The sequence below is a fragment of the Humulus lupulus genome, chromosome 2, assembly GCF_963169125.1.
Source record: "Humulus lupulus chromosome 2, drHumLupu1.1, whole genome shotgun sequence".
NCBI lineage: Eukaryota > Viridiplantae > Streptophyta > Magnoliopsida > Rosales > Cannabaceae > Humulus > Humulus lupulus.
Window position 1 is genome coordinate 115,201,360 of NC_084794.1, and position 24,177 is coordinate 115,225,536.

At 38.3% G+C, this 24,177-nt stretch overlaps 1 protein-coding gene across 1 annotated transcript; it reads right to left on the bottom strand.

The window, feature by feature from the left end:
• Window positions 1-15,170: 15,170 nt before the first annotated feature.
• LOC133814631 (uncharacterized) lies at window positions 15,171-22,749 on the bottom strand. Its single transcript, XM_062247567.1, has 3 exons — window positions 21,516-22,749; window positions 15,806-15,862; window positions 15,171-15,463 (listed from the first exon to the last, which is right to left on the bottom strand). The coding sequence occupies exons 1-3, from the start codon at window positions 22,747-22,749 to the stop codon at window positions 15,171-15,173; spliced, it is 1,584 nt and encodes a 527-aa protein (XP_062103551.1).
• Between the last annotated feature and the right edge of the window lie 1,428 nt (window positions 22,750-24,177).

Consider the following 24,177-nt stretch of genomic DNA (forward strand, 5'->3'; position numbering starts at 1 on the left):
TATTCTTGTTCTATAGTTTGTTTGTATTTTCAGTTATAGATTTGTAATCTTATTTAATCAATCATTATTTATTTGTAATATATTGCATAGAGTTGTAATATTATTATCAATTTCCATTGAGGCAAAACATTTTTTCCTAACATTCAAAAGCTTATTTCTTTTTTGTTTCAATGGAAGGGGAGACAATCAAGATCATGAACCAAGACCTAGTAAGGTTGGATAGGTTTGATGGATCCAATTTTACTAGGTGGCAAGACAAGGTGAGGTTTCTATTAACCACTCTCAAAATTGCCTACATCCTTGAGTCTTCCTTGGCACCTCTAGCCGAGCCATCCGACAAAGACACTCCCGAGGAGGTGGAGAAGAAAAGGAAGAGGAAGGAGGACAACCTTCTTTGTAGGGGTCATATCCTCAACGCCCTATCCGATAGGCTCTATGACCTCTACACCGAGACCAAATCGGCCAAGGAGATATGGGATGCACTTGAGAAAAAGTTTAAGGCAGAAGACGAAGGTACCAAAAAGTTTTTGATATCTCAATACTTCGATTTCAAATTTTTTGGTGATAAACCTATTCTTCCACAAATTCATGAATTGCAAATTATTGTTAATAAATTGAAAGTGTTAAAGATTGAGCTTCCCGAGGCCTTTCAAGTTGGTGCTATAGTGGCTAAATTACCACCAACTTGGAAGAGCTATAGGAAAAGAATCCTTCATAAAAATGAGGATTATTCTTTGGAGGAGATCCAAAAGCATATACGAATCGAAGAGGAATCGATATGTAGAGATAAACTTGTGGAGGGGTCTAATGGAGAGACTCCCAAAGCAAATGCGGTGTCACAACCAAAACATCCCAAAACAAAGGGAAAAAGGGTAATGAGAAACCTTTGGGTCCAAAAACCAACCCAAACAAGTTTAAGGGCGAGAAAGGTCCTTGCTTTGTGTGTGGGAAAAAAAGGTCATTATGCTAGAGAGTGTAGGCATAGAAAAGACCAAAAAGGACCTAAGGTGAACGCAACTCAAGAGGAAAACATAGTTGCTACCCTTAGTGAGGTGAATGCGGTCCAAGGCAAGGTGAAAGGGTGGTGGTATGATACATGTGCCACCGTCCATGTCACCTATGACAAATCATTGTTCAAGACCTTTGAAGAGTCAAAGGGCAACCATGAGATACAAATGGGCAATGAGGGCAAATCCAAGGTACTTGGCAAAGGTACCGTTGAAGTCTTTTTCCCCTCCGGCAAGAAAGTTACATTAGTGAATGTACTTTATGTTCCCGAAATGAGTAGAAACTTGGTAAGTGGTGATTTGTTTGGCAAGCCCGGCATTAAAGCCGTTTTTGAGTCCAGTAAACTTATACTTACCAAATCAAATGTATTTTTGGGAAAGGGATACTCTTGTGAGGGTATGGTTAAATTGTGCACCAATGATGTAACTTTCAATGTTATCAATAAAAATGCTAATTCCGCCTATATTGTTGAGTATGATTCTTTATTTTTGTGGCATCTTAGACTATCGCATATAGGTTTTTCTACCATGAAAAGAGTAGTAAAATGTGGTATGATTGCATGCAATATTAAAAACTATGGTAAATGTGAAACATGTGTTAAGGCGAAAATGATTAAGAAACCATTTCCTAGTGTAGAAAGATCATCTAATTTACTAGATTTAATCCATAGTGATCTTTGTGAATTAAATGGTGTTTTAACTAGAGGTGGTAAAAGGTATTTTCTTACTTTTATAGATGATTTTAGTAGATATACCTATGTGTTTCTTTTAAAGCATAAAGATGAAACTTTTGATGCTTTTAAATTGTATAAATTAGAAGTTGAAAATCAACTAAATAAAAAGATTAAGGTGATAAGAAGTGATAGAGGAGGAGAGTACTTCTCTAATGAATTCAATACATTTTCTGAAGAAAATGGTATAATTCATGAGTGCATTGCACCTTATACACCACAACACAATGGTGTTGCCGAAAGGAAAAATAGGACTTATCTAGAGATGATAAATTCTATGTTGGTGTTTTCTAAGTAGAACTTCAACTTATGGGGTGAAGCGCTTTTAACCGCTTGTCACATTCTTAATCGAATAATGATGAAGAAAAATGAGATATCTCCATATGAGTTATGGAAAGGAAGAAAACCCAACATAGGGTACTTCAATGTGTGGGGGTGTCTTGCATATTTCAAGAAAAACAAACCTAATAGAACAAAGTTAGGTTCAAGAGCCATAAAGTGTGCTTTTGTTGGTTATGCCAACAATAGCAAAGCTTATAGGCTATTAGACTTATAGTCTAATATTATGATTGAATCAAGAGAAGTTGAATTCTTTGAGAATATGTTATGTGACAACAATTCTCAAGCTTCAACATCTCTAAAGGAGAATTTGTTATATGAGAACAATTCTCAAGCTTCTACATCCAAAGTTGATTCTCAAGAGGAGAATTCTCAAAAGGATGTAAAGCAACCCTTTGAACCTAGAAGAAGTCAAAGGCTTAAAAATCATAAAAGTCTAGTAGTGGATGAGATAGATTCTCAAGGAATTTCATTCTACATGGTAGAAGGAAATAGAGAGGAAGTCATTAGGAAAATTCCTATTGTACTTCTTGTTGAGGATGATCTTAAGACTTATAGAGAAGCTATGCAATCGAGAGATAGTGCATTTTGGAAAGAAGCCATCAATGATGAGATGGATTCCATTCTTTCCAATAACACTTGGGAATTGGTAGACCTCCCACTGAGGTCTAAGCCAATTGGGTGTAAGTGGGTATTTAGGAGAAAATACCACACTGACGGCACTATCCAAACCTTTAAAACTAGATTAGTAGCTAAAGGGTTTAGGCAAAAAAAGGGTATCGATTATTTCGATACCTATGCGCCTGTTGCAAGAACAACTTCTATAAGAATTTTGTTCGCTTTAGCTTCTATACACAACTTATATGTTCATCAAATGGATGTCAAAACGGCATTCCTTAATGGTGACCTCAATGAGGAGGTCTATATGGAACAACCCGAAGGGTTTGTCCTACCAAAATATGAACATAAAGTTTGTAGACTTGTAAAATCCTTATATGGATTGAAACAAGCTCCTAAGCAATGGCATGAGAAATTTGATCAAGACATCATGTCTAATGGGTTTAGACATAACAATGGAGACAAGTGTTTGTATTCCAAAACTTGTAAGGGATATGTGATCATTGTTTGCTTATATGTGGATGACATGCTTATTCTAAGTAATAGCATGAAAGGGATAGAAGAAACGAAGAGGTCTCTATCATCAACCTTCATGATGAAAGATCTTGGAGAAGTTGGTACCATACTCGGTATCAAAGTAAAGAAACATAGTGGGGGTTTTGCGCTAGGGCAAGCCCACTACGCTGAGAAAGTATTGAACAAATTTAACCTTCTCAAGGTTAAAGATGCCAATACTCCATTCGATCATAGTGTAAAACTAGAGAAGAATGAAGGAAGAGCGGCGGCTCAATTGGAGTACGCTAGTGCTATAGGGAGTCTAATGTACGCTGCCCAGTGTACTAGACCTGGTATAGCATTTGCGGTAAGTAAACTTAGTAGGTTTACAAGTAATCCAAGTGTGGATCACTGGAAGGCAATTGGAAGAGTCCTAGGTTATCTCAAGAAAATCAAAGGACTAAGCCTTCACTACTCCAAATTTCCTTCGATATTAGAAGGATATACAGATGCAAGTTGGATATCCAATCTTGGGGACAACTTGTCCACAACTGGTTGGGTATTTACACTTGGTGGAGGTGCAATTTCTTGGGGTTCCAAGAAACAAACCTGTATATCTCATTCCACTATGGAAGCAGAGTTCATAGCTCTAGCTGCTACCGGCAAAGAGGCTGAATGGTTAAGGGATCTGTTGATAGAGATTCCCCTAATCAAAGATAATGTATCTACTATATCGATACATTGTGATAGCCAAGCGACATTGGCTAGAGCATACAGCAGAGTGTATAATGGGAAGTCTAGACACATTAGTCTAAGACATGGATATGTAAGAGAATTGATTCAAAGAGGAGTCATCTCAATATCCTATGTGTGAACAAGTGAAAATTTGGCGGATCCTTTCACTAAGCCACTAACGAGGGATTTAGTGGCTGCATCATCTCGAGGGATGGGACTTAAACTCCCTAAAGAGATTCACAATTGATGGTAACCTATCTTAACACTAGTTATTCAACTAGTGTTAGGTTCAATAGGTAATAACAAGTCAATCAAGTGAATATTAGTTGTACTCAAAACAAGTCCCATCTGAGATATTGAGTACTTGTGTGTTACCAAGTGGAGGGTTAAAACCGAAAGGTTTTTTAATAGAATTCAGTCTTGTAAAGACAAGTATTTTTGGTAACAAAATACTGTAAGAATTCTACCTATATGGACCTAGGGGTGGTGCCGCCTCTCATGAGAATTGGGAGTATTCTCAAGAACGTCCATGAATGGAAAGTGCACATGGCCATTAACGGTGCAAAGCGAGAAATAGAAGTCTCAAGTGAACATCGCAAAGGTGTGTGTGTTATCACCGATTTTTCATCATGAAAAAATGGTTCAATGCCTAGTGCAACCTAATTTTCAACAAATTTTGTGATAATTACACCATAGTAAAGTTCAAGTTGAAAAATGATAACTCTACAAAATAGAGTTATTTTACCACATTTTATAAGCCAAATGTTGCTTAGTTCTTGAGTTTTTAATTAATTTATCAATTTTTTAAGTAATTTTGAATTTATTAGTTTATTTTGATTTTATGTATTTTGATTTGTTTTTTGTATTTATTTTGTTTAATTATGTTGTTACTAATTTATGTGTGTTTAATTTCTTTATGTAGGTGTATTTGTTGGGAGCAAATGAAATGTTGATAAAATGTTGGTATAAAGAAATGAAGAAATCAAGTCCAAAATGAAAGGCCCAATCCAATTCTTGACAATGCCATGTCATCAATCCATGTGCTTCTTTCTCCACCATTGGATTTGTAACTATAGGAAAAGATGACAATTTTGAGCATGAATCCATTTGCTTTTTTTTTTAGACCAATAGGAGTGTTATCCTTTACCAAAGAATTTATCTATAAATAGGAGTCTCATTTCAACATTTCAAGCACACCTTCTCTTACACCACTTTTTCCATCTCTCTATTCTCTCCATCTTTTTCTTTTCTTAGATTAAGTTTTTTATGTATTTTTAGAGGAATAATTTGGAGGCTCCTCCTCCAAATTTTCCTATTTATGTTGTAATTTTTATTTTGTTTTTGATAGTTATGGGTTTCTAATCCACTTAAAATTATTAAGGTGGAGGATGAACCAAGATATAACTACATAGTGTTTATTTTATGTTGACCTCCCAAAATAAGCAATAAAGTTTATGATTTTTCTTCTTCTAAATATTTCTTTCATCTATAATATCATGTATTTTAGATTGTTAGAACATATTTTACTTGGTTCTTAATTGTGCAAAAACATAGTATTCTTTAATTAAGATGTGTCATTAAATTGTTCACATCCAATGCTTAGAACAAAAATACTATATTTTGCTTTAGAAATAACATTATTTGATTTTTTTGTAGTTTCATTAAATTGATTCACAACTAATGCTTTGAAGTTATACTATTGAAGTGAAGGAAAATCTATATTTTTGAATTAAAGAGAGCTTAAAGGAAGTATAATGTTTTGGAAAAGGTAATTAGATTGATTTCAATTATCACTAAAAATTGGGAAGTCAACATATTAATAAATATTATTATTTATATTTTGTGGATTCTAAAATCTTAATAATTTTATAAATAACTATTAAAAACAAATCTTTTTAGTTTATTTATTTTAATTTTTTTTAGTATTTTCTTTCTTTATTTTAAAACAAAACACATCAATCTTTGGAACTAGGTTAGAAATTTATTTCATTTTGGTAAAAATAGTTTTCTCTTTTGATTTAAGTCAACTCATTTGGGTTTGACCTCGTGCTTACGCGAACACTATTCTATAAATACGATTCGTGCGCTTGCGAGTATAAATATTTAAAACATACCCGTTTTGGGTCCAACAAAAAACACTTTGCTTTATGCACTAATGCAATGACTCCTATAAGAGAGAGTTCTTATTTAATCAAGTGGGGGATATGTTATATTACAAAATATAATGATTGATTAAATAAGTGTTACAATAGATGACTATTTAATCTAGTGGGGGAATGTTATATTATTTTATAATATAATGTAATATTATATTATATTATATTATAATATAATGTTTAGATTAAATAAATGTGACAAAGTGTGTCACATATTGTAACATATAATAGAGAGTTACAATATTTAGATATATGAGATATATCCAAATAATGTAACATATTTGGTGTTACAAATTTGTAACTTCTAAATATTACCCTTTATTGTGTAAAATTGTTGTTACACAATATTGAGATGAATTTCATAAAGCCATATGTGATATGGCTGTTAGAGATATGATTTTAACCCCAATAATGTGTTTTGGGAGTTACAAAATCATTTGGGAGGGTTTGGAACCGTTTGGAAAAACAGCATATTTTTAAGTGCTGAAATTGGTCGGTGGTCGCGGCCACTGAATGTTGGTGGCTGCGGCCTGTGGGACAGAGACCAGTGGCCGAGGCCACTAAATGTCTCTGGCCGGGCTGCGGCCACAGGCCAAAAAACTAACCAATTTTCAGTTTTTTCAATCTTTGTTGAACGGCTCAAAAAACCCAAATAACTCCCAAATCTCTTTTTTAATTCCATATTAATCCAATTAAACATTGGTAACAGCCATGGGGGTTGGTGGAATTTGAAATCCAAAGGGTGTCTCTAAACTCTATAAATAGGAGCTTATAGCTCACTTGTAAGACACAACATTTCTATCAATTAGAGCACTTGACTAGAAACACCTTGAGGCTTGATAATTCCATAAAGCATTTCCTATAATCTGTGATAGATCCCTTAGTGTTTGAGTTAGGGGGAAATAAGCTTTTGGACAAAGGTTTCAAACCTTGTTCAAGTTGGTGATTCCCAACACTCTTCACTTTGGTAGTGTGAGTGAGAGTTGCTTCTATTTAGTTTGTTTGTTCTTTCTTTCTATTCTATTTCTCTTCATCTTCATATTCTACTCTTTTGTTTATTTGTATTTCTTGTTTTGAGTTGTAATCTTCTTTTCTTTATTTCAAACATTTTACTTTACTTGTAACATTTTGCTTTAAGTTGTATTTTCACCATTCTATTCTTCTTCTCTTATTCTTGTTCTTTAGTTTGTTTGTATTTTCAGTTATAGAGTTGTAGTCTTATTTAATCAATCATTATTTATTTGTAATATATTGCATAGAGTTGTAATATTATTATCAAATTCCATTGAGGCAAAACATTTTTTCCTAACAGTGTGGACAATTCTCAACCCATGAGATAGATATAGAGAGAAGAAGAGAAAATAACAAAGAGGCTTAGAAAATGACTTGTGTTTAGAGAGAATCTAAAACTATTAGAAAATCTGACTTGTGACTTATGTTTTGACTTCTCTCTAAGCACTCCTTTTATAGACTCAAATAGGCCATTTAATTTAATTAAAAAATGAATAAAATAATAGCCATTTTGAAGCCCTAGGTCGAAATTATCTTGGGCTATAAGCCCGTGAAATTTCTCATTTGAGTATAAGCCCATGGGACTTAAAATCAAGGCCTGTATTATTTTCTATTGATTTAATTAATTAAATAATTATTTAAATCCTTTATCAAATTAATTATTTATAATTTGAACCTTGATTTAAATTTATTTATTAATTTAGATACCAATTTATCTTAATTAATAAATCTGCCATAATTTCTCTTTTCTTCTCAAAATTACATAACTCTGTGAAACTATCCAAAATTGACCTAGTAAACTTTGATAATTCTAATTGATGATTAAATCAATTAATTGAGACTATCTAGATGATTTTATCCAAGGTACAATGGGGACCATGGGCCTATGAAATCAAGCTCCATTAAGTTATCATAAATCTAACAAATAAATTTACTAAATTATTAATTCCTCGTGACTCCACTATAGACTCGGAATTGCACTCTTGAATTCATAGAACGCTCTATAACAAATATAGATACGATATTAATTATCCATTGTTACAACCATAATTGTCACTCAATCCTCTATAGACGGTCTACAATGAGATAGGACTAAAATACTGTTTTACTCCTCATTGTATTTTGTCCTTAAAACACTTAGTTCCTTGTAAATGATATTTCTGTAAACTAATTTAATTACTGAAATGAGATCTCTATCATTTAATACCTTGAACCAAACTCAAAGGAAACCATCATTTCACTTCTTCATCATAAGCTATAGATGTTCATATCTATGATTAACACTCCCACTCAATTATACTACCGAGTTCCAAAGATGTAAGTATGGGCTAGTCCGTAGGGTAAGCTGGTAACGAACAAGTCAAAGAACTCAAATAATACAATCTGTTAGAATACTAACCACTCAGAATTGAGATTGAATTGACCTATGGTCAACTATATGATATGACTAGAATAGATAATAATGGTATGTTTACTTATCTTATCAACTATCAATATCGGTCCAGTCCGATGTAACAAATACATCCGATCTTATCTACTTTGCTAATGTACTGGAAAGAAGATAACACTGTAATGTGTAAGTAGATCTTATCGTAGATTGGCAAGTCAGTGTAAATCCTGTGCACTAACTAATCTTAGGACTAACTTATTTTGAACATATAATCATATTTATATTCCACTGTGATGACGTCACTATTAATAAGATTAGCTATATGCTCTGGATTTAATAGAAGTTTATATTAAACAAATAATCATGAAATAAAACATGTGAGCAAAGTGATTGACCAAGTCAAAAAATGATTTCTATTCTTTTATTGATAATAAAAATGAGATTACAAAGAATTTGAGTTTTAATTAGGGCTTAAAACCCCAACAAAGGATTGCTTCCCAATTTCAAGAATTGACCAGCTGGTGAACGCTACAGCCGGCCATGAGATCTTAACCTTTATGGATGCCTACTCTGGGTACAACCAGATAAGTATGCATCTACCCGACCAGGAGCACACCAGCTTCCGCACAGATGTGGGGCTATACTACTATAAAGTTATTTCATTCGGCCTAAAAAACGTTGGAGCCACATATCAACGGCTCGTAAACTGTATGTTCAAAGATGAAATAGGAAATAACATGGAAGTTTACGTGGATGATATGTTAGTGAAATTCAAAAAGGCTAAGGAGCTTATTGAGGACTTGAACGAATGCTTCAACATCTTGAGGCAGTATAGAATGAAATTGAACCCGCTGAAATGCTCCTTTGGTGTGGGATTAGGAAAATTCTTGGGGTTTATAGTGAACTCTAGGGGAATTGAATCAAACCCCGAAAAGATAAAGGATTTGTAGAGCCTAACAGGATGCATAGAAACACTTAGTAGATTCGTGTCCAAATCCACTGATAGATGTATTCTGTTTTTCAATATCCTTAGAGGTACAAAGAAATCTGAATGGACCGAGGAGTGCAAACAAGCTTTCCAAGCTCTAAAGCAGCATCTGGCACAACCCCAATCCTTTCAAAACCCTTGGAATGAGAAGTATTGTGCATATACCTGGTAGTAACGAAATATGATGTCAATGCGGTCCTGGTCAGAGAGGAAAACATAGTCCAACACCCAGTCTACTATGTCAGTAAAAGGCTAGTCAAAGCTGAAAGCATGTATCCTCTAATCGATTGAAAAATTAACCTACTGCCTGCTCCTGTCTTCCAGGAGACTTCGCCCATACTTCCAAGCTCATCCCATAAAGATTCTTATCGACCAATCATTGCGCCAGCTCCTGCAAAATCTGAACACCTCTGCCTGGTTATTCAAATGGTCTATAGAGCTCATGCAGTATGAAATCACATACCAACCCCGAACATCAATTAAAGGCCAGGCTCTTACAGATTTTGTAGCTGAATGTACTGGGTTACCAGGGGCAGATGAGGAAATGACCGAGTAGTCATTGGAGTCTAGAACACCATCTAGTATAGGTACTGAGCAGAACACCAAGCTCTCAGCATCCAGCACTGATCATTCCGAAGGAGAACCCCAAGTTTGGAAGCTGCACGTTGATGGCACATCTACCGACCAGCTGTTTGGGGTCGGTCTTTCCCTCATAATACTTGAAGGGCAACACATCAATTATGCACTCTGTTTTGTTTTTAAAGCATCTAATAACCAAGAAAAGTACGAAGCATTAATCGTGGGGTTGAGGTTAGCTAAAGAATTGAAGGCTGAAGTCTTGGACATATACAGTGATTCGCAACTTTTTGTCAATCAGATCCTCGGTGAGTACATTGCTTGAGGAGGAAAAATGATGACTTATCTTGATAAGATCAAAGACCTGCTCACTCAGCTCAAGAAGTACACCATCCAACAAATACCAAGAGAGCAAAATGCCACAACAAATGCACTGGCTAGACTGGCCGGGAGTGTTGTGATGGACAAGGCCAACCTAGTCCTTATTGAATACCTGACTGAGCCAAGTATCAACCTACCCAAACTAGTCCTTCAGATAGTCAACACTCCATCCTGGATGACCCCGATTGTAGCTTATCTAGAACACAGAGTCTTGGAAAACAATCACAATGAATCCAGGAAACTGTTGAGGAAAGTTGCTCGGTACCTAATCCTGGACGGGGTTTGTAATGCCCCAAATTCTCCGATGTATTTAACGGCGTGAACAGTAGGCCGGGAGGGCCGTACTTGCTTAATTATGTTATTAATTGATAAAATGCATGTATATGTTGATTATATTATGATATGATGTGAAATGCATGCATGAGAGTCCATGTTTTTAATTACAGGGGTGTGATGGTAATTTGGCCCGTTGAGGGTAAATTGATTATTTGTTCGCATGTTGGTGATATGTTTTAAGGCCACATTATAATGTGGATTTGTTCGAGCTATTCGGCATGAGACGATCTTTAAGTGTTTAAGTAGCGGTTTAGTCATAACGGGAATAAGTTCGAGGCTCGGGGTGAGTCTCGGGATGTTTTAATGATTAGAACGTTGCCGGGAGTAAAAAGGGTAACGGGACATGAATTATTGGTGTTTGGGAATTTTGAGAGTAGCGGGAATCGGGAAGCGTTAATTATGATTAACGGTATAGGTTCGAAAGTACCAACTTTGCCCTTGGGAAGGCTTTAGAAACTTTTAAAGACCTAGGGGTATTTTAGTCATTTGGGTTTGGATTTATATGGCTTTGGATGGCTGTAGAAACAGAGGAAAAACAGAGCAACTTCATTACCCTTCCCGTACATCCATTTCTCTCTTTCTTCCTTTGAAGTTTTTGGTCTCAATTTGAAGATACAAGCTAGGAAATCAAAGCTTGGGAGTTGTAGACTCGGTTCACCCATTGAAAAGGACTTTAATTCCATTTGAGGTAAGGATTCATCCATGAAAAACAAGCCATACTCTGTTTTACTTTATAGTTTTCAGCTTATAGTTTTGGTGTGGATAGTTGGAATCAATGGGAGTTTTTGTGTAAGATTGATTGGGTTTTGATGAGGGTGTGATGTAGATGAGGTTTAGGGGTTGAATTGGGTGTTTGGTGAGGTTTTGGATTGGTTTGGAGGGTTTGGTTTCAAGAAAAATCGCAAAGAAGATGAACCAGAAAGTTTCTGGTCTGTTCTGGGCGCAGCAGCGCCACTTGGGGCGCAGCAGCGCTATTCAGGGCTCAGAGATGGGCTCTCTGGCTTGGAAATAGGGCTGCAGCGCCATTTATTAGGGCTGCAGCGCCACTCACAGGGCTGCAGCCCCTTCTGATGGGGTTGCATCGCTAGTCCATTTTTCAGCAAGCACATTTAAGGGCTCGGAATGATCCTTAAGGTTCGGGGTTTGGTTCCTTTGCCCCGTTTGAGTATTTTAAGCATCCCAAGAGTGGGGGATTGATCCCGGGAGTGTGATTTTAGATTGTGAACCATTTATTAATTTATTTTATTAATGGATTATAATTGGTTATGATTAGGTAACCGATAAGGAATCTAAAGGTTGATCGTTCTCAATGGTCGTTCTTTTACTCATTCTAGCTTGAACCAGAGGTAAGAAAAATGCACCCCAAGTGTGACATGCATGGATATTCATGAGGCATGTTGGTTGTGTTAATATGGACTTGGATTGAATAAAGAATGTTTAGCATATGTTGCTCACTTACGCATGGTACTGACTCATTAGTCAGATTTGGCAAAGGTGCTAGTATCAACTGTGAAGCTGTGACTTATTAGTCAGGTTCAGCAGTGGTATTGGGCACTGGTCACACTGCGCTGGCTCATTAGTCAGGACGGCCTTAGCGTGTAATGCAAGCCAACAAAGATTGGATCTAATCAACTATTAGCATTGAATGGCTCAAAGAGCATTAATGCCAGACCGACCCCGAGGGTCGATGAATGAAATAAGCGCTTGGAGGCTAGTGGCTTACCTAGCAGCCACTCTCCCATTTGAAATAGTGACATGCTTGACAATCACTCAGTATGGTTTACCAGAACCTGTTGAAGGCTAGAGGCTTACCCAACAGCCACTCTTCCACTTGAATTAGTGACATGCTAGACAATCACTCAGTATGGTTTATCGGAACCTCATGTGATGTTCACTCATTTGTTTGAAAGCTTTATGCTCAGTGTGATTATAATGATAATCATTTCATAATGTTTATGCAAAGTGTTATGTTTTCTTGCTGGGCTATGGCTCATGGGTGCTATGTGGTGCAGGTAAAGGGAAAGAGAAGCTCACCTAGCCTTGAGTGGAGAGCTGATGTGGTGATGTGTACATATGCGGCCGCTTGACCACCACGGCCAAGGAGTTCTCAGAGGAACTAGGGGGTTTACCCTATTTTTGCCGCTTAGGTCGGCGGGATTGTAAATTTTAAACAGTAGTGACCATTTTGTACTGAGAACAACTTGTAAATGTTTTATTTAGCTCTGCAGAGCAGTTTGTAATGAAAATCTCCATTTCCTTTTTACTGGTTTTATACCTTAACCTGTTAATTACACGTAGAGCACATTTTTGACCAAAGGACTCGAGTAGCGAGTCAAATTTCCGGTCCACCGTTCACCGTAACTGTTCTGGGGTAACCAGGGCGTTACAGGGTTATTTATAGAAAGGGGTTTTCCATGCCATTACTCAGGTGTGTCAACCAAACAGAATTAGGACGGCTGCTGGAGGAGGTACATGAAGGTTTCTATGGGAACCATGCAGGGGCAAAATTTGTCTAAGAATATTTTAAGGCAAGGCTACTTCTGGCCAACTATGAACGATGATACCTTTGCGTATGTTCGAAGATGTGACAAGTGCCAGAGATTTTCCAGGATACCCTAAGCAACCCCAAACGAGCTTACTCAAATGCAAAGTCCATGTCCCTTCGCCATTTGGGGAATTAACCTTATTAGTCTGTTACCAAAGGGAAAAAGGGGGGGGGGGGGGGGGTACAGTATGTAGTAGTGGTAGTTGATTACTTCACCAAGTGGACGGAATCTGAGCCACTGGCAACCATCACTTCCAAAAAAGTACTGGACTTTGTAGTGAAGAATATAATCTGTAGATTTGGTCTACCCCAGAAGATAGTGTCCGACAATGGCACCCAGTTTGACAACCAACTGTTTACTGATTTATGTGCCAAGCATGACATCAAAAAATGTTTCTCAGCAGTCTCGTACCCTCAAGCAAACGGGCAGGTAGAAGAAGTTAACAAAACTCTCAAAGACACTTTTAAGAAGCGTCCAGAAAAGGCTAAGCGAAATTGGCCAGAGAAACTGCCTGAAGTACTTTAGTCATACAAGACTACCGAGCGAGCAGCTACTGGTGATACCCCCTTTGCTCTTGCATATGGATATGAAGCAATGTTGCCAGTGGAGGTAACTCCACCATCTCACTAGCGTACAGCATGCGACCAAGATTATAACTACCAACTTTTGGTCGAGTCCTTAGACCATACAGAAGAAAGACGCGAAAAGTCCAACATTCACCTGGCTACCCACCAACAAAAGGTTTCCTGGTACTTCAATTCCAAAGTTAAGGAACGAAAGTTTGGCGTAGGTGATTTAGTCCTATGAAGAGTATTCCCAGAAACTCAAGATGCATCGGCGCAAGTACTTGGTCCAAGCTGGGAAGGTCCTTACCAGGTTACAGAGATAGTACCGCCCGATAAATATAAGTTAGCACGGTATGACCATGATCTCCAGTTAGTTCCTATCCCCCGTTACTAGAATGGGGAACACCTAAAGAAGTACTACCAATAAATATTACTTTTAAGTGATTGTTGACTAGCCGATGCAGGCACAAATTGCCCCTACCACCGACCAGCTAAAGTTAGCTTTATTAATTATGCACAGTCACGATTTGCCCATTTATTGTAATAATTAATATTTATGAATGTAAGTTACGGTGTAGCTACGTAGCTTGTATGGTTAATTTTTAATCAATAAAACCGATTTTTGTCCATTTTACAAGCACTACTTTACAATGATTACCTTGCTAAATAGTGATTTATGTCACGGATTGTCAACAGTGTATGAAACCTTTTTAGGTTTTGTCAAACCCAAGTTGTCCCGAGCAGGTTATTACGAGAAACTCTGGTCAATTAGCAAGTGACCAAGAGGATAACCCACGTGCTATGAATCTTGCTCGGTCACTTGGGGGCCACCATAGTCATACATGGACAAACAAAAGAAAACACGCATAATTAAAAGGACTTAGAAACGATAATATTTATTAATGTTAAAGTGCTTGTGTGTTGCTCAGTATATACCAAGCAACAAAAAGATCCATAAAAAAATTTCAGTAGATAGTGTTGAATAGTTTTTGTTTACAACCCATTCGAAAAATAAATGAACAACTCCAATTTACAGAGCCGCACAACTCCAAAAAAAATGTATACACCGAGTAGTAAGAAAAAATAAGACATGAGCAGATATACAATTAAAATGAGAAGCATTTTATACAAAAGTGTAAATATTGCTCGAGATTAAAGGGTGCTCGGCTTTACCATGTTGTTTTGACCAAAGTAAAAGATTGCTCAAGATTAAAGGCAGGTTGACTTAGACAGCTTTTCTATTTGCAAGAATAAAAGAAAAGCTAAAAATATTAAGAGTTTCAAGGGTCTTGAGGTTAGGGAGTTAGTTGGTCTTGAAGCTGGTTGGTTGGTTGGTCTGGAGGCTGGGCAGCAAGCAAGTCTTGAGGTTGGTTGGTAGGAACAAAAGTGTCAGCTGAAGTATTCAGACTGAAGGGCAGAGTAGAATCCTCAAGAGCAGGAGGGTTGTCTTGTTCAACAACAGAGAAAGCAGGTTCTTGGACAACCGGAACCTGTTTGGTGGACACAATCTGGTCCTCGACTTGTTCTTGCTCAGTACAGTGTTGCATAAGCTCATCGAAAGCCTCCCCCAGATAGCTGTAATCCACCCCTTATTGCGCACCAAGAAGTCATAGAAAGTGCTCATGCCAAAAGCCTTGTAGGTTGCGACATCCGCAGCCCTGCTAGCTTTCTCTTTTTCAAGGGCCTTTGCTAGTTTGTCCCTCTCTTCTTGGACGTATATCCCGTTGGCAACATTTCTCATGGCAATGTCCTTCAACTCCTCCACCCTCCTCTCCAGTCGATTGACGTCAAGATTCCTCTACTCGGCAGCAGTCTTAAGCCCCTCGTTTTACTTGGAAATCTATTCGGAGGTCTGCTGAAGATTTCAGATTTGCTCAGTCAACTGGGTAACTTGAGAGGCTTTGTCCTCGGATTCTTTCACCAAGCCAACCACATGATTGCTCACCACCTTGGCTCAGTGATGAGCGTAGCTGAGAGCCAGCATACCCTGCAATACGAAATGAAGGAATTTAGAACAAGTAACAAAGAAGAAAGATTAGTTAATCTCCGAGCAGATCAATTATTTACCCTAGAAACATCCTAGAGACCGGTACTAGTGATGTACTCCAGGGATTTGGTACCGAGGGCATCCATGAATTCATCTTGGGAGGAGGACACCCTTTGTATATGTCCTTGTTGGATGGCCATGGCTTTCTTCAAAGGCCCATGAACCTCCTCAATAGGGTCCTCAACAATGCCTTCTTGGGCTCTGCTCAGGGTGGCTAGCTCTGGTGTAGTGGTCGGACAGATAACCTCCTCAGCATGGAGTCCTCTGCTCTTGCCAGATTTGCACAACAGTCTATGCGCCTTTTTCTGAGAGGGAGTTTTATCGGGAGTATTCTCGACTTGATCGGTAGCTTCAACAGGTGAGTCAGCTTTCTAATGCTTGGTTGGGGGAGCCTCACTTCTGGGACTGCTCATATGCTTATAGGCAAACTTCTTAAAAAAGACGGCTGACATATCTGCAAAATAAAAGCAAAAGATTAGTAAAGGTGCCGAGCAGGGTCAAAGCAAGAAAAATATCATAAATAAGCAAAAGTAAAAACAAGTTGTGAAAAGAGAGTCAGACCACCCTCTTCGGCTCCCCCCAAGCAGTCGGCTGCCCCGAGCAGAAAATCCCCATCACTGCTTGATGAGTCTAAATCTATATGCTTTACTGCAACCTGCTTGCCCTTTCCAGGCTGGGGTGGCACCCTTGGCCCTTGTCTTGGGATCAGGGTAGGGTCCGACAGATGCAAGTCTTTCTGTGGTGGTCAAGGCCACCAAATATTTGCGGCTGGGTTCCATGGCAGCTAGTTCTCTGGCCCCTCTCTCCATCTCTCTGGTGGGGACAGGCCAGCTAAAAGGGTCATTGCAACAAAAGGACAGGTGATTAGCAATAATTTCTGTTGTGATAAAGTATTGTTTGGCATCTCCCCAACCTTGGAGATACTGTCAGTAGTTTCTACATAAATGTTGGAGTCTCGGTGGCTAAAGTAAAAATACCCCGACCTACCTTTCGAGGGTTGTACTTGAGGTCAAAAAGATAATTTATTTCGTGTGCAGTCGGCACTAGCCAGGTTAAGGATTTGTACAAAACATAGACAGTCAAGAGGAACCGGATACCCTTAGGACTGATCTGGGTGGGGCAAAGCCCAAAATAGTTTGCCACACTGCAGAAGTATGGCAGAAGCGGAAGGGTGGTGCTAGCATTAATGTGAAATCTGTTCCAGGCACTAAATTGGGCCAGGGTTGCTCGGCAGTTTGTGAGGTAGTAGGTTTAAGGATGGAAACATCTTCGAGCTTAAAATTCTCTTTGATGTTCTGCAACTATGTTTTAGAAATGGTGTTGGTAGGAGCTACATTCAGAGGGGCCTTCTCGGTCTCAGATGAAGGGTTGAGAATGGCCTCGGTATAGATCTTCGTTGCGTAGTCTATTTTGATCTCCCTTTCTTGCCCTGAGGGGCTCAGCTATTCCTTAGGAGGTGGGGCCTCCTGCGCATCCCCGGCGGTGGCACGGCATGCCACATGGTTGTCTTCCTCTTCCATGCCACGTTTATTTTATTTGATTCATGCCAAGGTTTTTCCAAATGATGAGTTACAAACTAGTTCGGTGATCACCTTCCCCAACAGTCTGCGCACACAAGAAAAGGGGGAAAGGTGAGGCGGGAGCACCGAACAGTACTGGTCAGTAGGGATGTCATAGACTATACTGACAAGCCCAGAACAAACATGGTATGCCATACCGAACAACAGGCAGATCATATCAAAAGCATGTAAAACTGAGAAAGTGAAAGGTTTTCCCCAAAAAAGTTTTTCAGGAGTTGTTCATGGTGTTCTTCAAGAACACCGAACAGAAATCAACAAAAAGGGGATGTTAAAACTCAGTTTTTACAAAATCAGAGGTTCAAATAGGACACCCAGGTTGGGGGCTACTCAAAATAGTCATCTATTTATAGGGTCAAGCAACATGCATTCAAGAAATCTAAGGGATTTATCAAGAATGTTACCCATTGTCACAACAAAGAAACGCAATGAAAAAAGAAAGCATTTTGCATGAGTTAAAGGAATAAAAAAAGGGAAAATGGAAGACTTACTGGTAGCAAGCGGTTGGAGCAAGTGCGGTGCGAAGAGCCTCGGTAGGACACGACTGAGCGATGGTCAGAGTGGGAGTTTGAAGATTCAAAGAGCTCTGAGTATTGGTAATGTCTGGAAAAAGGAGAGTGTAAAGTGATAACAGGGAAGGGGAAGACTATTTCTAAGCTAGGTGCATCACCTTCTCTCCCCACACAACATTGATGAGTCGCCCCCTTAACTGCTGTAGGCACACCTCCCTATACACATCAGCACATCCTTCCAATCACTTCGCCTCAACTGCCAAGTACGTCAGCCAATTTTTGGTAACTGTACAATATAATTAGTGGAGGAACATTATGGAGCTTTATGGTTCCAAAAAGAGGCAGAAAAAATTGAAAGGACATTTCTTGGAAATACTAAGGCTTTTAACTACACCAGGTGTTATGCCACTAGCAAGGGGTGTATACCCCTGACCAGGCTGAACGGTATGGTCCCTAGAAGAAAAGTTTCCATGCTACCTTTACACAATTGCAAACTTGGGCGCAAATGTTATCCCAAAAATTGGCATGTCTGACGTGGCACCAAAAGTGGACATGTGGAGTAGGCTGAGCAGACCCCCCGACATGTTGGTTGGTGTATACCTGGAGGGTATATGGCTCTGTGGGGTAAGCAACTTACAGACAGTAAATATTTACGCCTTTCCCAGGTTTGAGGGGAAGTCTTTTTAATATTGCTCGGCAGGACCACCAGCCTATCTATTGGTTGGTATGATAGACAGATATTCCTGTCAGCTGAAAGTAGTTACAGTCACTGTTACCTCTCTGCAGGAATCGCCCAACCATCCGCAAAGAGCGTCTCCAGAAAACTCGGTCAAGGCTACTGAAGGACATGGCAGCAACCACTTGCAAGAATATAGGGATTCTTTCCCATCAGTTATGCTCAGGGACAAACCTCGGACGAGAGGGATAGTATAAATGCACACCCTCCACCACAGTGGAGGGGGTTCACAAAAATTGCTGACTGAACAGTACTAGAAACATATCGAGAAGCCTGGCTTGGTACTTAGCAGCGAGCCTGCCATTCTGCATTGTTATTTACACTTAAAAATCTAACTTATTCACTGGTTATCTTGTGTAAACCTTTAAGATCAATACAAATTTGAGAGGAAGTAGGTCGTTACCATTTCTTGACCCGAACTTCTATAATTTTGGTGTTCTTTATCATTTATTGCTCATCATTACCAGGTTCTTACTTCATTTATGGTTCATTGATTGTCTAATTGAAAGCTCTCTAATTATTCATTTGACTCCATGTCAGTTGGCTAAAAACCCAGTCAACACTAGGATATATAAACCTCAACCTACATGCAAACTTTCTACATCTCTGTGATAAATTCAAACACATACCAGGCATTAAGCACAACAATCCTAAAGCAACACAAACCATACAGGTACTCTCGTCCAATATCAAATTTTGTGTCTAAACAATTATAGCATAATTAACTCTCACTACTCAGATTTTGAAATTAAAAACATATGAATCATGCAAATGGTGTTCAAGCATTCACAATGATTAAACATAAATTGAATAGATCACAATACAGAAGAAGAGATCATAGAAATTTCATTAAATCAATAAAGAGTTTTAAGAGACTCCATTAAAGCCCTTGAAAAGAAAATTAGTTAATAATGATAAAGGAAACCATTAATGACATTTTAGAAATATAAAAAGGAGAAGCATTATAAAAATATGAATGAAATTTAGATCTGCTTCTCTTACTCTTGTCTAGCCTCTCATGAGTCTATATGTCTCCCAAAACTAATCTAAAACGTTCTATTAAGATGTATTTGTAGTGCCCCAACCTTTGAGTGATAAAATACCAATAATATCCTTCAACAACACGATTTTTCTCCTCAGTCGGCGTCGAGCGTGATCACACTAGTGTTTGGGAATTTCTACTCACTGAATATTTCAAAAAAATAGATCAATATCATTATCTCATAAGCTCTCTATACTTACTAATATCCACTAATGTAGACAATACATGCTTAAAAATCAATAGGACTTTCATGGATTATAACTGAACGACTTAGGTAAAGGTAGATGAAATAGTCATTTAAGCTCAATTATACCATAAGCACACAAATCAAATAATTTGTAGCATCCAAAACTTATAGTGAGGTTTAGTACCTTGATTAGCGTGTCAGGAGGGCACGAGGGCAGTTATGTGAATTAAATTATTGTATAATTGAGTATGCATGATTATGTATATTAAATGTGTTTAAAGAGCCTCTATTGTTAAAAATGGCCATTTTCGTAATCATTATGTGCTATGTGCTTGAGACCACATTATTATGTGGATGTATGTGGTTTTCGGCATGAGTAGATCCTTTTGAGCGGTTTTAGCGGAAAAGTCACAACGGGGAAAAATGCCTGGCTTAGGTCGAGCCTAAGGGTATTTTGTAGATTTTCCTATTTTGGGAATATAAGAAAATAAAATTATGATTGGTGGATATTAGTGAGTTAATTAAAATAGATTGTGGAATTTCTATGTTTAATTGATATTTGTGGAATAATGGGAAATTAGTGGGATAATTAGAATAATGGTAAGATTACTAAAATATCCTTGTGGATGGTTAAGGGGGAAAGTTAAAGGGAGGGGAAATTTGGTCTTTTGGGTGTATAGATAGTAATAGAGGACTATTAGCTTCCTTGGTTTTTTCATTTCACGTTCTAAACTCTCCCTCTCTTTCTAGTTACTTCTTCTCCCCTTCACTACCAAGTTTAACTAAGTTTCCTTCAAATTCATCAATTTCTCAAAGTTTATAAGTGAAATTCAAGCTTTAAGGTGGAAATTGGCAGTTGCTAGGAGTAATTTTTACCATAGGGAATCGAAAATCAGCAAGGAGGTATGAATTTTTTTTTATCGAGAAAGAAATATTTCATTAATCACAAACCCAATTACAAACAAAAACCTCCCTCAAGGAGAAGGCTCCAACAACATTACAAGGAACATATATTCCTCACAAAGAGTCTCTCTTTTGCTTTCATTTTCTTTTGAGAAAAGTATCTAACTCTATGCACTATATCTCTTTTTATCATGTCTACAATAACATTCACTCTAGATGAGCAACTATTAAAAATACATGAATTCCTGTTTTGCCAAATATGATATATTGTAGCTGAAAACACCGCTGCCACAACTGCTGCCTTAACACCATTTCTCATATCTTCAATCCAATGGGTCCAATCCTTGAACCGAAGAGGCCAGTTACAGCCAACCCAAGCTTGAATAAGGTAGATCACCTGCTGAGAACCTTTTCAATTAAAAAATAGATGGTCATGACTCTCTTCATTTTGACAACAAACTGGGCAAAGGCTGCTGTCAAGATGCAGAAGCACCTTTTGCAAGTGGTCCCAAGTTAGCAAATTGTCATTCACCGCTTGCCAAATAATAAAACGATGCTTTGGCACACTCATCCTCTTCCACACAAAATGATGATATTTGATTTGATCTTGGTGGATAATTCTTTTATAGAACGTACCAATCTTGAATGTCCCTTGACTGGCAGCAGCATCTATGTCCATTTTAGTAAAGGCATCGTGGATATGACACAGCTTACGCCAATACCAACTAGAATCGGCCTTGAGTTGATACTTCCAGAAACTTTGGCCTCTTAAATAGACAACATTTATCCACTTCACCCACATCGCCTCTGGTTGATGACTTATTGCCCAAATATACTTAGCAAGCATAGCCTTGTTCCATTTTGCTCCTTCACCAAAACCCAAACCCCCATAAGCTTTTGGCAAGCTGACTTTGGACCAAGAAGAACGATGGAAGTTACTTCGGGTTCCATTGTTACCCCACAGGAACCACATACAAAGTTTATCAACCTCCTTAACTACACTTTGTGGGAGCATGAAGATATTCATCCAATAGTTACGCAAACCCAAAAGGACAGAAGTAATGAGTTGGGTCCTCCCTGCATAAGAGAGGTGCCTACTAGCCCATGTGTGAAACCTAAGCTTAATATTTTTTAGGATCACATCACAATCTGCCGCTTTCCATTTTGTTGGCCTCATAGGAACCCCAAGATAATTAAGAGGAAATGTTCCCTCTTTTATATGCAAAACCTGAAGCAAATGACCCTTCTCTATATTCGGAACACCTCCAAAATAGACATGTGATTTGCTGTGATTAGCCTTCAGCCCTGTACTACTATAGAAGTCCTCAAAAATATTTTTAACACATTGAATTGAGTCTCTATTAGCTTTACAGAAGATAATTAAATCATCAGCAAAGCAGAGGTTAATTATCTTAAGGCTTTTACACAGAGGATGGAACTTGAAATTATACTGAGTAGCTCCTAGCTGAAGTAACCGAGTGAGATATTCCATTACCAGGACAAACAGTAATGGGGAGATAGGGTCTCCTTGACGTAGACCCTTAACACCTTGAAATCCCCCCTGCAATCTCCCATTCATCATAAGTACATAAGAAGTGCCACGAAGACACACCATCACCCAAGAAATGAACCGGGTAGGAAATCGCATACTGATCAGCAGTCCCTCCAAAAAACACCAGTCCACCGTATCATAGGCTTTGCTAAGATTGATCTTCAAAGCACACCTCGGGGAAGCATTCCTCCTATTGTAATTCTTGATCAAGTCTTGAAAAATTAGAATATTATGAGCTAGTAATCTCCCTTTAATAAAAGCACCTTGATTCGGACTGACTAATTTAGGAAGAACCTCTGATAGCCTACTACATATCATTTTTTAAATGCATTTATAGATTGTGCTACAGCAAGCTATGGGCCTGTAGTCAATCGCACTGCATGGCATATCAGTTTTAGGAACCAGAGCGAGGACTGTTTTATTAAGCTCAGCAGGAATCTTCCCAGAGTTAAAGAACTCAATAATAGCCTCAGATATTTCATCACCTATGTCCTGCCACATAGCCTTGTAAAACTCAGAGCCAAAACCATTAGGCCTTGGACTCTTAGTACCCGGAATGCTGAACAAAGCCTTCCTAACATCTGATTTTCGAAATTTCCTGATAAGCTTCAGCTGCATCTCAATATCAAGACAAGGACCAAGACCAATACAGTGAGAATTAATAGTACTTGTTGCTGAACTAGTGCTTCCCATATACCCGCGGAAATGGTCCAGAAAATGATTAACAACTTGACTATAATCATCAATAATAACCCCCTGCTCATTCTGAAATGACACAATTCTATTCTCCTCTCTTCGTTTTTTAATGCAAGCATGAAAGTAAGAGTTGTTGTCATCTCCCTTATGCAGCCAAGTGATTTTACTTCGTTGTATCAAAAAGCTTCTGTACATTGCAGAGTGATATTGATAGTTGGCTGCTGTAGCTTTTTCAGCTTCCTGAACAGAGATATCCAATTGGGATGCCTGAGCTCTGTTTAGTGCCAATTCATATTCACCTTTAGCTTGATGATATTCCTTCTCTACATCTCCAATTTCCTCCCTGTTGAATGCTTTCAATACATGATTATGCCGGAGCAGCTTGTTTGTCACACCCTGTAATCCCCTCACCGCCATAGGTTTGTTCCAGCTACTTCGAACAACCTCTTTGAACCCTCGGTGACCAATCCATAGATTAAAAAATCTAAATGGTTTTGTGCCCAGATTTCCATGTTTGTGAGTATTGATGAGACAATAACAGTGATCAGAGTTAACATCCCACTGAAACTCAGCAATAGTGTTAGGCAAAGCATCCACCCAATTTTCATTGATAAAAGCATGATCAATCTTCGAGTACACCCTATCCTTCCCATCCTGCCTATTAGACCAAGTATACTTAGAACCAATACTCTTGAGACCAGCCATCTGCATTTGAGCTATCCAGGCAGTGGAGTCATAAATCTCAGCAGCACTAACTGACTTCCCACCAGCTCTGTCATCAAAGTGAAAAACAACATTGAAATCTCCAACAATCAACCAAGGTTTTTCAGGTAGAGGTACACATGAAAGACCCTTCCATAACTCCAATCTCTCTTCCATGGTATTTAGGCCATAGACAAAAGAGATCAAAAAATCTGTCGGCACATCAGTAATCTTAACCAAACAGTGAACAAACTGTTGGTGTTCCTTCAAAATCTGAACTTGGATAATTGATTTCTGCCAAATAACTAAGATTCTTCCTTCAGTGGCATTACTACTATGACAATCCCA